At 45.3% G+C, this 15,929-nt stretch overlaps 2 protein-coding genes across 2 annotated transcripts; one reads left to right on the top strand and one right to left on the bottom strand.

The window, feature by feature from the left end:
- Positions 1 to 1,155: 1,155 nt before the first annotated feature.
- LOC146184623 (uncharacterized) lies at positions 1,156 to 3,354 on the top strand. The gene is made up of 3 exons (XM_084608822.1): positions 1,156 to 1,847; positions 2,411 to 2,486; positions 2,578 to 3,354. The coding sequence occupies exons 1-3, from the start codon at positions 1,447 to 1,449 to the stop codon at positions 3,169 to 3,171; spliced, it is 1,071 nt and encodes a 356-aa protein (XP_084464948.1). The 5' UTR covers positions 1,156 to 1,446; the 3' UTR covers positions 3,172 to 3,354.
- Positions 3,355 to 7,993: 4,639 nt separating this feature from the next.
- On the bottom strand, positions 7,994 to 9,235 carry LOC146184622 (uncharacterized). Its single transcript, XM_084608593.1, has one exon. The coding sequence runs from the start codon at positions 9,218 to 9,220 to the stop codon at positions 7,994 to 7,996; it is 1,227 nt and encodes a 408-aa protein (XP_084464719.1). The 5' UTR covers positions 9,221 to 9,235.
- Positions 9,236 to 15,929: the final 6,694 nt, after the last annotated feature.

Here is a 15,929-nt window from a genome sequence, read left to right as displayed (position 1 = left end):
GCTGCTCAAAGGAGACGCCGCCGGCACCCATACCGCTTCATGAATTGTCATTAGCTGGCGCATATCTTTTTTTTTTTTTTTACTTTTAAGCCCGTATCTTTTCCCGAGCAGAGCGCGGGTGCTATGTCGCGAGCTGCATTAGAGATGTCGGTTGCTTTCAGTTCAGTGATGCGCAGGCCGACGACAGCAATGCCGGAAACCTTGTCACATTCTCATGTCGTGTCTGTATGGACTCACAATAGTGCTGCTGCTAAGTCGGCTGGTGTTTTTACTCAGACGTACCTGCAAATACGAATCTTCGCTAAAACTGTGCATTCCTGGCTTCCTGATTCAGCTGTTGGGAGAAAGTCTACTTGCGAACCGCCGCGGTGGCGCAATGACATTTACATTTGGTTGCTGATCTCAAGGTCGCGGGTTCCGTCCTGAACGCGGCAGCTGTATTTTTGATAGAGGCGAAACACAAAAATGTTAATGTGCTTGACGCACTATAGGAAACCCCCAGGTGACTTAATTAATCCTGATGTGCTGCTTCTAAGCGGAAAGCCCCCCCCCCCAAAAAAAAAAAAAAAAAAAAAAAGGGCCTACTTACAGCATGATTGGTATGAGTCGAGTCTTGTTTAGAAATGGTCATAGTGAACACATCAAAGTGTTATAGAACTGTATGATCATTCTGTTTACAGATTTTTCCGGTTCATTCCAACATCAGGCCACAGGGTCTGTGGAGCCCACTTCGAAGGAGGCAAAAAAACCTACATGGTTCGAGTTCCCACTGTCTTTCCCCTAAAGCCGCAAAAGGTGACGGAGAGACGTCCCCTGATACGAAAGGTATAGCAACTAACTCTAAGCCGAGAAACTTGTCATTCAAATTTATATGTTGTACATATTTCTGTCAGCTACAGGTTAATGTATCTAAGTGCTTAGTATTGAGTTGCAAATTAGTCATAGCATGAATCTCTTATGTAACAGGTACTGCTGCAGATCCCATGTGCTGATTGTGAACAAACTTTTTCAACAAAAATACTTGGTCCTTATTTTAGAAATAGGACCAACAGGTAGTCACGCATTAGATGTGTGATATGCAGTACATAGGTTTTGGCTTATTCTTACGCATTTCTGCCATTCATTTTTGCTATATTGACTTTTAATGTGCTTACTTTGGCTCCTAAAACCACACTATTTTGTAAATAAATGATATGTTTTTCTCCTTGCCTCAACTAGCTCACTCAAGACAACTGTGCAATGCAAATGGTGCCCGGTGCAAGTGGTGCAAGTGGTACAGATGAAGCTGACAACACCACCATTGATGGTACACCTTCACACAGTGCAACCGAAAATCATAACTACAGTTTTCCGAAAGAAAGCGACCGAAGTGCCCTTGACAAAATTGCTGCACAAAAGGAGATAATCTCAATGCTTCAAGATTAACTGGACAGCACAAAGGCAGAGATGGAAACAGTTAAGAAACAGCTAGCGAAATTGCACCAAGAACAAGCCGAAACAAAAATATCGTGCAGATTGCAGCAGAAGAACAAGTTACTAAAGATTGAATTATCAGTGCTACACAATGAAGCCAAAGACATGAAAGCTAAAGCCAAAAAAAATGAATTTGCATTTGAGGTGTTGATTCAAGACCAGAAAAAGCTGAAGTACTACACGGCCTTCACCTCACGTGAACGTCTTGAGGCATTTTGGTTTTTCCTTGAGCCAGAAGCCAAGAGACTACTCTTCTGTCATATGTCAAATGCAGAAGGTAAAAACAGGAAGTTTGTTTTGCCTTTGAAGACCCAGTTGATCCTGGTGCTGATGCGTCTGCGACTGGGCCTTGATGGAACTGACCTAGCTTATAGGTAAGCAGTGTGCACTTGTGCCTTTTGGCACCACATTTCTTGCTCCCAAGTATAACAAAAGGAGCATTATACACAAACAGTGGTGTGGAGCGGCACCTGGGACATTTATGATTTCAAATCAAAGTTCATGCTCTCCATGGCACAAAAGGTTCTTACTTTGCCCGTCAGCAGCTCAGATAAGTAGTGTATTAAGGTAAAACTATTGTGCAGTAACAAAAACTGAGCTGAATGTTCCTAGTTAAAACGATTCTTGCTCTGATGTAGTGAGGAAAAGGAAATATAGGTAGATTGCGATTTTGGGTGGCAGACAATCTTAAGGAGCAGCTATGACTCAGGAGCATTAAGATTTGGTCAAGTTGGTCTTGTGTTATTACTAGCACTGTTAAAATGCCATTTACTCTATTGAAATAAGCAGGTGCTATCACCTACACACAAAGTTGTCTTGTGAATGAATACAAATAATCAAGTAGAGTTCTTTTGATCGTATATGCCGTATTACAAGAAAATGTCTTGGTGTAATCCATACTGGAAAATACGCTCATAAAAATTAAATTATTTAATAGGTTTGGCGTTTCACAGACAACAGTGTCACGGATATGGGTCACCTGGCTGGATTTCCTGAACAACAGGCTGTGTCAGGTAAGAGGAAAATGCACAATATTTCTAGCAGATGGTCAAATGATGTTTAAATCGAAAGGCTGCAATCATCCAATTTGAACTTTTTATGCAGGTTCTAACATGGATGCCACCTGCCATCTGTGATAAGTACCGACCTGAAGTGTTCTCTGAAAAGGGATACGACACAGTTGATGGCGTCATGGATTGTACTGAAATATTTTTAGAGACCCCGTCATCCTTCAGAGTTCAGAGTGAAACATACTCACTCTACAAGAAACATAACACCGCCAAAGGCCTGATAGTATGCAGTCCCAATGGGTTCATCATGTTTGTTTCAGATCTTGCACCTGGAAGGCTCTCTGATAAGGCCTTAACACTTTCATGTGGCGTCCTTGACAAGTTCTCACCTGGGCGCAGTATAATGGCAGACAGAGGATTCACCATAGCTGAAGAATGCAAGCAACGTTCGCTACATTTGAACATCCCACCATTCATGAATGGGCGCTCACAATTATCAGAAGACGACGAAACAGAGACAAGACGCATAGCAAGCCTTCGAATACATGTTGAAAGAGTAATAGGAAGGGTGAAGAACTTCAGAATCCTCTCTCAAGTGTTTGCCAACAGCATGATTGACCAGCTCAACAAGGTCTGGCATGTGTGTGCACTTTTAACAAACTTTGTTGATGAGCCATTGCTCAAGTAATGTACGTACGTGAACCAAGTACTATAGCGAGCAAAAGTTAAATACCCTTGCCAACGTGTGCCGAACCGTCATGAAAAAATAGTGTTGCAGTGTGTGCATACACTGCCGACATGTGTATTTTCTGTTTTTGTTATCCACTTTTGTTGTGTCTTTGGTTGCAACACTCTTACAGTCCACTGCCCACTTGCAGGGAAGAAAGTTCTTCGTAGTTGTAAAGACACTTTGTAGCTATTATATGTTCACTTTTCTAACAGTGAATAAAAAACTATATATGCGATGCATCTACTGACAGCACTATACAGATATAGACACACCACAGAAAACTAATACCTGTCATGGAAGACAATCTTCACAAGATGAAAGCTAGAAGAGAAGGAGAAGTGGAGCACACCTATTTAACATGCTATCCTGACAGCTGTAGAAGAAATAGTAAATGAAGGCATTGGGAACAGTGTCATTTACATCGATTCGTTGAGTGTGCTGATGGCTTTAAATCACAGAAATGCTGTCATGCCTCTAATTGGTGACATAATACATAATGTAAAAATGATCACGACACAAGGACATAACATAGTGTTCTGTTGGGTCCCTAGTCATGTAGGCATTGACGGCAATGAAAGAGCAGACACATGTGCTGCACTTGCCCACAACAAATTGATTCAGAAAGTAAACATACCACATAGTGATTGCTTGAAATTAATAAAACATAAACAGATGAATAAATGGCAGTCCAGATGGAACAACCAAGAAAATAATAAGTTGCGCCTCATAAAGCCTGTACTAGGAGAATAGAAATCGAGCACACATCAACAACGTTTTATGGAAGTGATAGTATGCCGTCTTCGTATTGGACATACACATCTTACACATAACTTTCTGCTAATGAAACATAACAAACCGACCTGTGAAGAATGCGACGAGATACTCACTGTAAACCACATTCTAATTACATACTCAAAACTTGAGGCACTACGGAGAAAACATTTTATTATATTTTACAATCGTACCATCTCATTCCATCCCACCTTGCTTTTAGGAGAAAGAGCACTTGTAAACCTAGCATCTGTTCTCTGTTTCCTAGAAGGAAACTTTTTAAACAAACAATAGATTTAACATATCCATTTCCTCTTTTGCAACCAAAACATACATTAACCTTGCTCTTGGCACATGATAGCCTTAGTTGCTTATGCGCCATAAAACCCAACACAACACACAAACACACACCTATTTAACACACAAATTCTGTTTTCCAACATCAGTAGCATCCTTAACAAACATAATGAATTATGCTCTCCCCCCCCCCCCCTCCTGATGTTTTCAATGGCAATTTTCTATCTCCACAAATCCCCCTCCTCCAAGTGTCGAGTCTTTGTTATATATGCCCATGTAACCAGTCACAATTAACCTTCACAGCATTCTGAAATTGAATAACTCACTAGAAATATTCGCTGCTTTGGGTTCCAACCTGATCAGCACCAAGTTCCTAAATTTTAGAAGTGCTTACTCCTCCATTATATTAACAAAACTTTTCCAGCAGTCACTGGACTAGGGTTCGCTACCTGCCGCATGGAAGGTCGGGAAGGTGATTCCATTGCACAAATGAGGTAACAAATTATCCACTAAATTCCCGACCAATTTCGTTCACCAGCTTTCCTTGTAAACTTCTTGAATACATCCTGTTTCCACATCTAATTTCTTAGAATCAAACTCTTTCTTCTCCCAATTTGAACACGGTTTTCAAAAATCGTGCTGATGTAAAACCCAACTTGCATCTTTTATAACAAGTTATACGCTATTCTTCACCGTAGCTCACTAGCCAACTACGTATTCATAGATTTTGCCAAAACGTTTGATAAAGCTGCTATAGCTTACTACTATACAAGTTACAAAAGCTTAACCTGGACTCAAAAGATTCTAACCTGGCTAGAAGGTTTTCTTACAAGTTACCATCAGTTTGTTTCGATTAGTGACCTCGCATCAGATCCAAGCATGATTCATAACGGTGTTCTTCAAGGTTCTGTGCTTGGTCCGCTTTTTTTCCTTATCTATATTAACGATTTACCTTCCCAAATTTCTTCTAATAATCACCTGTTTGCTGATGACTGTGTAATATTCAGAGAAAGAAAATGTGATGGCGACATACTAACTTCAATCTTACCTAGATTCTATCTCGGCATGGTGCAAATCATGGCTAATGGACCTTAATGCTCACAAGGTCAAATTCCTGCATGTGTGTAGAATGAATAATAATTTATCCTCGTATCACACTAATGGCATGCTTTTAGATTCAGTGCTGTCATATAAATACCTTGGTGCTCACATCTTCAACAACATAACCTGGACTGTTTATTTTATGCATGTAACAATGCCAGCAAAATGCTTGGATATCTTCATCGTAGTTTTTGCAATCCACCTTCTTTTCTGAAAATTTTACTCTATAAATTACTCATATTACCTAAACTTGAATATGCAGCATCAGTATGGGGTCCTTACCAGCAGAACTTAGCGCACTTATTGGGAATGGTTCAAAATAATTTTGTATGGTTCATTCTCCACTTAAAACTGCATAAGTGGGAATGGTTCAAAATAATTTTGTATGGTTCATTCTCCACTTAAAACTGCAAGCATATCCACTTAAAACTGCAAGCATATCAAGTACGAAAGGCAGCCGCGGCCTGCCATCCCTTGCACCTCGTCGTAGAAAACTTTTTCTTCGCATTTTCCATGAAATTTTTCACCATTCTCACTTGCGAGAAGAATTTATTTCACTGCCACAGTACGTATTACCACGGACGGATCACCCTCACAAAGTTGATGTATATTTCTGCAGAATAAAAACCTGCTTTCATTTGTTTTTACCCCATACCCCGTAAGTGGAATCGCCTTCCTGGATCACTGGCACTAATCAATGACAACAAAACGCTTATACCATGAATGAATTAGTTAAGATTATGTAGCTAGCAACATCTTCTAAGATTATGCTCTTATTGTTATGTTTATTGTAATGTTATGTTTAACTGCTCCCCTCTTCAAGGCCATATGGCCCTAAACGTATTGAAATAAATAACCAAAAGACATGGAGTTGAATTCACAAAACTGTCTAACTGTGGCTTTGTGATTTTATAGATTCTTATTGAAGAAAGCTTTGGAAATATATTGGATGTGCATCAACAGCTGCATTAATCATGCACTGTTTCATTTTCAAACACTTCATAAAGACTAATAGTCCTGTGTTTTCAATGCATGTTTTAGACAAATTTTCAGAATGAAACAAACAAAAAAAAGCAGTAAAGTGCACAAGATATAGCAGCGAACTTTATTTTCCTGGTGATACATTCTTTCTTGCATATATAACTAATGCATTGCAAAGAGAATAGACATTCGTGTCGTAAATGATGCATCTTAATGAAGAACCATAGCTGCTTTTTGCAATTCTTTGCATACATATCACAGATCTGCTCTGAAAATACTGTTCACGGAAAAGCCAGAACTTTATGTATCACAAGCTGTTTGCATAGTCGTGCAACAGTTCTTTGAGCAACACTTGAACAAATAACAAAATTTATTGCTCTTTATGCACCCGGTCATCACAGATCTATTGAAACATGCAACTGAAAGTATGAAAATGACTAGAACATTACATAAATTGTAAGCACTGTTATCAACAAGCAAAGGACAATATGTTAATACAGTTCAAACGTTGACTTAACATTTCTCTTCACGGTGATCAGGAGCTGAGAATGAACTGCAACAAGACTACAATTTAGGTAATCTCCAGCAGTCACCTACAGAGATTTTTGAGTGTCAGAGAGGAGCCTTTACACGGCTGAACACACCGAAGTTGCTACTGTACACATCTGCAGGAAGTTCACGTATCATCACATGAAAACTCTAGGAAGTTTCTTTCATAGCTTGCACAAAACACATTGCAGAAAATTAATCAGTGGTTAAAGTGCTAAGCTGCAGACCAGGTAGACTTGGGTTTAATCCCAGCTATAGTGGCTGTGTATCTATGGGGTCGAAATAAAAAAACACACCTGTACATAGAGGTGCACAGAGGAAAGGTGACTTGGAACAAAAGTACGAGTCCTCGGCCATTAGTATAGTAAATGCCTGCATGGACATAGCCCCATACTTTTAAAAACGATGGCACAGGTCTGACAGAGAGAGGTATAGGGGTGAACTTGGCGCCCCCTTAGAGGAATAGCTCCCCCCCCCCCTCGATTCCTCTAAGGGAGCGCCAAGTTCACCTAGAAAAATACCCCCCCCCCCCTTTTCAATTACTCTAAGGGGGTGCCAAGTTCACCCTTATGCCTCCCTCTGTCGGACCTGTGCCGTCGTTTTTTACTATATTGGTGGCCGAGGACTCATACTTCAGCGTTCCAAGTTACCTTTCCTCCGGAAAGCCGGGAACTCAATTAAGAAACCATTGTGAGAAATGCGTCGTCGAGTAGGTTTCAACTCTGAATCCTTGGCAAAGCTTGATTTGTTTCTTAAGCGCAGAGTATTTTGTATGTGTTGCTATTTCATCACCTCAAAATAAATGCTTTATAACCACTTCTTATCTGGGCACTATGTTTTGGCTGTAAAGACAGGGAGGGGGGTGCACTGCGGTAAAACTTGGCTCCCCTAATACAGAACCTGATGTCCATGTGTCACTTTGCAACATTAAACCCAGCAATTGCAATTTTTCAAACCAGATTAACATATACATGTGCTCTTTTCCCTTTAAATTTGTCCTACTTTCGAGAACTCTGGTTCCTTCTTGTATTAGGCACATTAATGACATGCCCATCAATGCCATTCTTTCAAAACACCTGCTTCAGTTTTTGTTTGAAATAAATGGCAGCAAGTAAGCATTAATAAAAAATGTGCAGCGGTCCACTAATTCAATGAAGAACGATTCATTGAACAGCACTGTAACCTGCAAGCACTTCTCTTTACTGTAAACAAACAGCACACACGACTTCATCTCAGCCACACCCATTTGCATTTGCACTTGCGTGTAGTACTTGCTACTGAGCTTCAGGTTACCATTGCGTAGCTCCCCCTTTGCAAACACTTCCACATTCACTGGAATTTTGATCTCAAGAAGGCGAGCCTCACAGCAACTGCATGAAACAATACCATCAGGACTTGCACCCAGAAATGGCTTGAGGCATGAGAGAAAAATGCCACATTCTCTAACATGAACGTCAACATGGCTCTCGTTCTTACTGATGGAAGCTGCTCGTGCCTCGGCTTCAAGCAGCAGCCCTCTTTTCATTGCATATGTCGGACAAATTTTTTTGCCCATTACTGCACTAATGAGAGACCGTGCGTCATGGGGCCCCATTTTTGTCCTACATGTGTGCGCCCATGTATAAACTCTGTGTGCAATTGAGGCTGTGATTAATCCTTCCCTGTAAGAGTGCCACAAGGAACTTGCACTTTGCAGGCGTGTGGCGGCCTCAATGACCGTGACCTCCTCATGCGTATACAGTTTTGAAGGACACTTCTCTTTCACCCGTTCCAACCACCGGGAAGGCAGTTTACAATCGCTGGCTGTATCTGGCTCCACAGCTTTCTTTGTTTGGACGGGCAAAAAATCATTTGCTTCCAACACATCGGCAAAGCACTGAAGGCCACTTTCCTTAAGTTTTCCGTGTAGATACACCAGTTGTGGGGTGCGAACATTTAAGTTTTCACGCCCGAGTGCTGAATATTCCACTCGCCTTTTGTGGTGAGTTATTGCAGGACTAATTCTTTGTGATGTGTCCTTGCAGAAAATGTGTCCTTGCTGTGATGTGTCCTTGCTGTTAACCTCCTCGCTTACTGCCCTTGGGTTCCTTGGCTGGTACCACTGGCGTTCTTTCTGTGTACAAAAAACTGAATCTGGTACACAACTGAGATCATGCTGAGCAATATACATAAGTCCATAGAGCACACAACAGAGATGTTTGCACCCCCCCCCCCCCTTCCCTGCAACACATGAGCAGTGGCCGGTGATTACCTCACCATCACACTTCGAGACTTCAGCACCGACTTTGTAGACTGTTCGTGTTGACATAGATGCCAGCACTTCAGCACGGACAATAGTTTCTGGGGATTCCCTGGTAGAAAACTCAAATTTTTGAAGATGGCCAGATGTAAACAGGCGCAGGCCGTCTTCTCTGTGCTTCCTTGCTCCTTTGTTTTCGATGTACCTGCGTGAGAAAAATAGCAGTAAGGATGCATCAAACAGCCACTCTTTAGACACTATGAAGAAGTGTTAGGAGTCACAATTGCCCAAATAACTACTGCCTCTTATATGAGTAACAAGAGTTCCTTACTAAATTAAGATGCAAAGCATTAAAGCATTACGCTCCCTACCCCTTATGGTTTGACCAAACCACTCGATTAAAAAGCTATAATTTATTCTGTAATGTTATCATGCTGCTTTGTTTAGTCAACAAACAATAATTTAAGCTTTGTTGTATAATTTTGTTTATTTATTTTGCCATGTGCTTAAAGGATCATTCCACACCAAAGGCCATACACGTTTCGTTCGACCACCTCCAATTTGTTAAAAAAGAAATTGTGGATACTTAATGTGCATAATCAGAGCCTAAAATATTTTTGCAAAACACACACACACACACACACACACACACACACACACACACACACACACACACACACACACACACACACACACACACACACACGCACGCACGCACGCACGCACGCGCACGCACGCACGCACGCACGCACGCGCGCGCACACACACACACACACACACACACACACACACACACACACACACACACACACACACACACACACACACACACACACACACACACACACACATATATTGTAAGGTAACGCGAAGGTCGGACTTGGGGAATCAGGCTTTATTACAGACCTGAAGCCTTGGTCGCACACTGCAGCCAAACACACTCCGCGATGACGATGGGTATCTCCAAGAGGGAGCAGGATGAAGATGAAGCAGCACGTTCAGCAGTGTGGAAGATGAAGCGCCACACAGTGCTCACACTATTTCGCCCGCGCAGTTCAAGCGGCCAGCCTGGCCGCAATTAGTCCGCAGGAATGCGCCGAACAAAAGGTTTCATACGTGAAACGTGGACAACTTCAGTGCCACGGTAACGACAGTCCGGAGGAGGGTAAACAGGGGAGACGCGATAGTTGACCGGGGAGGTTTTTGCAAGAACTGTGTAAGGACCAATGTAACGGTGCTGTAACTTGTCACAAAGGCCAGGAGTGCGTAATGGGGTCCAAAGTAACACCTCGTCGCCGGGACGGAACGAAACTTGGCGATGGGTTGCATCATAGCGGTACTTGCGGTCTTCCTGGCTAGCTTCCGTGTTGACGCGAGCAAGCCGGCGTGATTTGGCCACTCGGGAAAGGAACTGGTCAGGAAGAGAGGATGAGGAACTGGCATGTGTAGAAAGAAAAGAGGCGTCAAGAAAGGTAGCGGGAGAACGGCCGTAAACGAGGAAAAACGGGGTGTAACCTGTGGTCCGCTGTACAGCCGTATTGTAGGCGAACGTAACAAAAGGAAGTATTACGTCCCAGTTTCGGTGGTCCTGGTCGACATACATAGACATGTCAGAAAGCGTGCGGTGGAACCGCTCAGTCAACCCATTGGTCTGCGGGTGATAGCTGGAGGTCAATTTGTGATGTGTGGTTGAGGCTTCAATAACTTCGGCTACAATCTTCGACAGAAATGTCCGACCACGATCGCTGAGAAGCACTTGAGGGGCCCCATGGCGCAGTACGAGCGATTCCAAAAAGAAGGTCGCGACCTCATGTGCTGAGCCATTAGGCAGGGAAGCGGTCTCAGCGTAGCGTGTTAGGTGGTCGACGGCGGTGACGATCCAGCGATTACCTCGTGCGGACAATGGAAGTGGCCCGTATAAGTCTATGCCAACAACGGCAAAAGGAGTAGCAGGGCAAGGTAGCGGCTGTAGTAGGCCAGCAGGAGGAGAAGTGGGCCGTTTGCGGCGCTGACATGGCAGACAAGAGGCGACGTATTTTGCCACACTTGAGGCGAGGCCTGGCCAGAAGAAACGGGCTTTCACGCGGTGGTAAGTTTTATGAAAGCCTAAGTGACCGGCTGTAGCATCATCGTGGAAAGCCGCCAGGATACGGGTGCGAAGCGCTCTCGGAATAACGGGGACCCAACGGGTGCCTTCGGAGCAATAAATATAACGGGAGAGCACGCCGTTGTCAAGTTTGAACTTTTGGAGTTGCCTGCGCATCCTAGCGGTAGGAGGGTGAGAAGCACCGGTGAGAAGGTTGATTAGGGAAATACAGTAGGGATCTGCTCGCTGGTTTGAAATAATGGCGTAGCGATCTGGAGCAGCGGCAAGAGTAGCACAGGTTAAGGTTGGGGCTCTGGACGACATTGGGACGTCGAGGGTGCACGCAGGAAGGCTCGAGGAAGCACTAGGTGGCGATTCTGATTGCGGGCAGCGGGAAAGAGCATCGGCATCTCGATGTTTGCGTCCCGATTTGAATATGACATCAAAGTGGTACTCCTGCAAACGCAGAATCCAACGGCCCAGGCGTCCAGTCAAATTTTTGAGGGTTGATAACCAGCACAGAGCGTGGTGATCGGTAACGATCGTGAAATGGCGGCCGTAGAGGTAGGGGCGGAATTTCTGAACTGCCCAAACGACGGCTAGGCACTCTTGCTCAGTGATGGTGTAGTTGCGTTCCGCTAGTGTTAGAGTTCGACTGGCAAACGCAATTACCTTTTCCCGAGAAGCGGTATCACGTTGCAGAAGTATGGCGCCGATACCGAGGCTGCTGGCATCGGTGTGAAGAATGGTGGCAGCAGTGTCGTCGAAGTGAGCGAGAACAGGGTCCGAAGTGAGGGCATTCTTTAGGGTTTGGAAAGCTTTTTCGCATTCTTCGGACCAATTGAAAGTAGTACGGTCTGTAAGGAGGCGGTGGAGCGGTGCAGCAATGGTAGCGAAATTTCGAATGAAACGGCGAAAGTACGAAGACAGGCCAAGGAAACTGCGTAGTTCCTTAGTCCGCTGAGGGCGTGCAAAGTTCAAAACTGCAGCAAGCTTGTCAGGGTCGGGTCGAATGCCATCGCGGCTGACGAGGTGGCCCAGGATCTTGATTTCTTTCTTGGCGAAATTACACTTTTTTTGTGTTCAGCTGGAGACCGGCGGATGCCAGGCACGTTAATACTTGATCAAGGCGGCATAAATGATCAGAAAAAGTCGCAGAGAAAATAACTATGTCGTCCAGGTAGATGTTTTCCACTTAAGTCCTCTAAGAACAGTGTCAATCATGCGCTCAAACGTAGCGGGGGCATTACAAAGTCCAAAAGGCATGACATTGAATTCGTAAAGCCCATCGGGAGTAGCGAATGCTGTTTTTTCTTTGTCGGCTTCGTGCATCGGTATCTGCCAGTAACCGGAACGCAAATCCAAAGTGGAGAAATATTCGGCGCCCTGAAGACAGTCGAGGGAGTCGTCAATTCGTGGCATAGGGTAAACATCTTTTCGAGTGACTTTGTTAAGTGCGCGGTAATCAACGCAAAAACGCACGGACCCATCCTTTTTTTTGACCAAGACGACCGGAGATGACCAGGGGCTAGCTGATGGCCGAATAATGTCTCGCCGGAGCATATCATTCACATTATCTTCTATGATTTTACGTTCTGATAAGGAAACACGGTAAGGGCGGCGGCTAACAATAGAAGTACCTTCTGTAATAATGCGGTGCTGTGCAGAAGACGTTCGGCCCAAGGTCGGAGAAGTGACATCAAAGGAGGCTTGGTGTTTTCGAAGTAATTCCTGCAAAGCTTGGCGGTGAGTCGCAGGAAGGTCAGGATTGATGGTGCCAAAGAGAACACAGAGAGAAGCATCGGAAGAAGCTGCTGGTGAGGAAGAGGGGGCGGTAAGGGTGGTGAGGGACACCGGGTGAATGTCCAGGACACAAGGAAAACATGTCCCTTTAGTCAGCACAATGGGCTCTGGGGAAGTGTTCGAAGCAGCGACAAGCGCTGTGCCATGCTCAAACCGAACAAGACTTGGTGGTAGCGCGATTCCGCGGGTCAGATGGCGATCAGAAGGCACGATTAGCACATCTCCGTTATCAATGTCAGCAGAAGTAAGCGCGACAAGTTGTTCGCATCCAGGGGGCAACACTGAGTTAGTAGCGGCAAGCAGGCGATAACGGGGCTCGGGATGTTCAGAAGACGGATCGCTCTCGTTCATGTAAATGATCCTGTCGCGACACGAAATGCTGGCTGATGCGGCAGACAGAAAATCCCAGCCTAAAATAATTGGGTGAGCGCACGGTGACATCACGGCAAATTGTACATGGTGGCGGACACCGTCAACAAAAACTCGCACAGTACACTTAGCAGAAGGCCGAATTATTGCACCATTAGCTCCACGGAGTTCAGGTCCATCATAAGGCGTTTTCACTTTTCGCAAGCGGGAGCACAAGTCAGTGTGTATCACAGAAACAGCGGCGCCCGTGTCAACCAAAGCTTCAACAGATAATCCTTCAACCCGCACTAAAATAATATTCCAGGGACGTTCCGGAGGATTTTTGGGATGGCCGAAGAGTGCAGTTTTCCCTCCTAAAACTGCAGTGGTCAGTTTTCCGACAGGCGGGGGGTCGTCAGAGAAGCTTGACGGAGAGGCGAGGCTGAGCGGCGAAAAGGCGAAAGAGAACGGCGTCTTGAAGGCCTGTAACCAGCAGGCGGAGCGGGGCTTTCTGGCGGGGGTGATGAACGTCGGGGATAATCGGGGAATGAACGGTGGTTAGAGCCGGAAAAGCGAGGAGGGTAGTCTGCTTCAAATGATTCGTAGCCGCGGCGTTCATTCTGGAGCCTGCGACGACAGAAGCGGGAAATATGGCCTCGGTACCCGCAGTAATAACACACAGGGCGGGCTGGGCGCCAGTTGGGGTAGTATGTCGGCGCTGCGGCAGGTGGTGCCAATGCAGCGACATGAGCAGTGGTAGGCGCCGGTGGCGTAGGCGCTCCAACTGCGGGCGGCAAGGACGTGATCTGGGCGTACGTTGGCACCTGACAAATGGTAGGAGCGACCGATGTTGGCGGGGAATAGGTCATTGAGGCCAGCTCTTCTTTAACAATGCTACGCAGGCCGGCACTTGAATTATGTGGCTCAGATGCAGGGCGGCACAAATTACCTTGAGCCGAGAGCTCTTCACGAATTAATTCGCGAATAAGCACACGGAGGTCAGCTTCGGCAGTGAAACCAAATGAAGTGGGATCAGGCTGCAGGCGTATTGACTGTAGTTCGTCAAGGCGTTGACAAGTGGATATGATGGCATCGATTGTGGTAGGGTTCTGCACGGCCAGGGCGTTGTAGGCGAGTGGCCCAATACCTTTAAGGACGTGCCGAACCCGCTCGGCCTCTGGCATTGTGTCATTGATGCGCCGACAAAGTGAAAGTACATCTTCTATATAAGAGGTGTAGGTCTCATTAGGCCGCTGAAGTCGGGCTTCTAGCTTCTTCTTGGCGGACTCCGTGCGAACAGTAGGAGCGCAGAAAATCTGGCGTAACTTTTGTTTAAAGGTAGCCCAGTCCGGAATCGTCGACTCATGATTTAGAAACCACGTTTTGGCCACATCCGTCAAATAAAAGGACACATTAATTAATTTAAGAGAATCGTCCCATCGGTTGAAAGCACTGACCCGGTCGTAGCTGTCGAGCCAGTCATCAGCGTCGTCGCCGCGGAGACCGGCGAACATCTGCGGGTCGCGCTGACGGCTACTGACAGTCCAAGTGGCAAGGGGAGCTGGAGTCGAGTTGGTAGCAGCCGGAATAGCGGAGTGGCCCTCTTGTGTCATGACGATGGTGGTCGGGGTCAAACGGCGGCCAGAACGAAGCTCCAGGTGGATGCAGGTGACGAAGCAGCGGGGAAATCAAGGCGCACCTCCACCACGTGTAAGGTAACGCGAAGGTCGGACTTGGGGAATCAGGCTTTATTACAGACCTGAAGCCTTGGTCGCACACTGCAGCCAAACACACTCCGCGATGACGATGGGTATCTACAAGAGGGAGCAGGATGAAGATGAAGCAGCACGTTCAGCAGTGTGGAAGATGAAGCGCCACACAGTGCTCACAATATATATATTCGTGAGATGTGCGCAGTTTGCTTTGAACCACACCGAAAGCCACAAGCTGTGTAAATGCCGTTATTTTTTTTCCTAAAAATTTGAATTTTTATTAATTATTGAGCGGCGCTTGGTTTCTCTCTGTTTTCGGAAGGTTCAAACTGCGCTCAGCTCAAAAATAAATTTTTGCGGCAAAAATATTTTAGGCTTGGATGACGCACACTGGGATTTTTTTTTAACAAATCGGAGATGGTTGAGCGCAACGTCTAAGACGTCTTAGGGCCTCTGAGTCATGATTTTCTTACCTGTATATGTGCTCCTTCGCAAAAAACGGGTTCAGTGATCTCGTTTCGCGAGTCCACCCCTGCTGATTGCACTCGCCGAGTCTAGCCATATTTGGTTTCACGACTGCCTGCAGAGAAAAGTGATTGAACCCACAAACCTGTCACATGTTTTTGCACAGTTCAAGGGTCCCCACAGTTGTCATGAACGTCTGAGATAAAAATGCACACCTCTATACGCGCAACGGCTAGAGTCCGCAATCGCGCTCGAAAACTGGCATGCCTTTCCTGACGACACGCAAAATACTTTTTGACCAGGCATTCACTGTCGCACATGCTCATATTACGGGGTCGTAATTTTCACTGGGGCATTCCGAGCA

Source organism: Amblyomma maculatum, chromosome 7, assembly GCF_055883805.1.
Source record: "Amblyomma maculatum isolate TAMU_Amacu chromosome 7, ASM5588380v1, whole genome shotgun sequence".
NCBI classification, from domain to species: Eukaryota; Metazoa; Arthropoda; class Arachnida; order Ixodida; family Ixodidae; genus Amblyomma; species Amblyomma maculatum.
The sequence above is the reverse complement of the archived record's forward strand: the minus strand, read 5'-3'. Positions and strand labels throughout refer to the sequence as shown.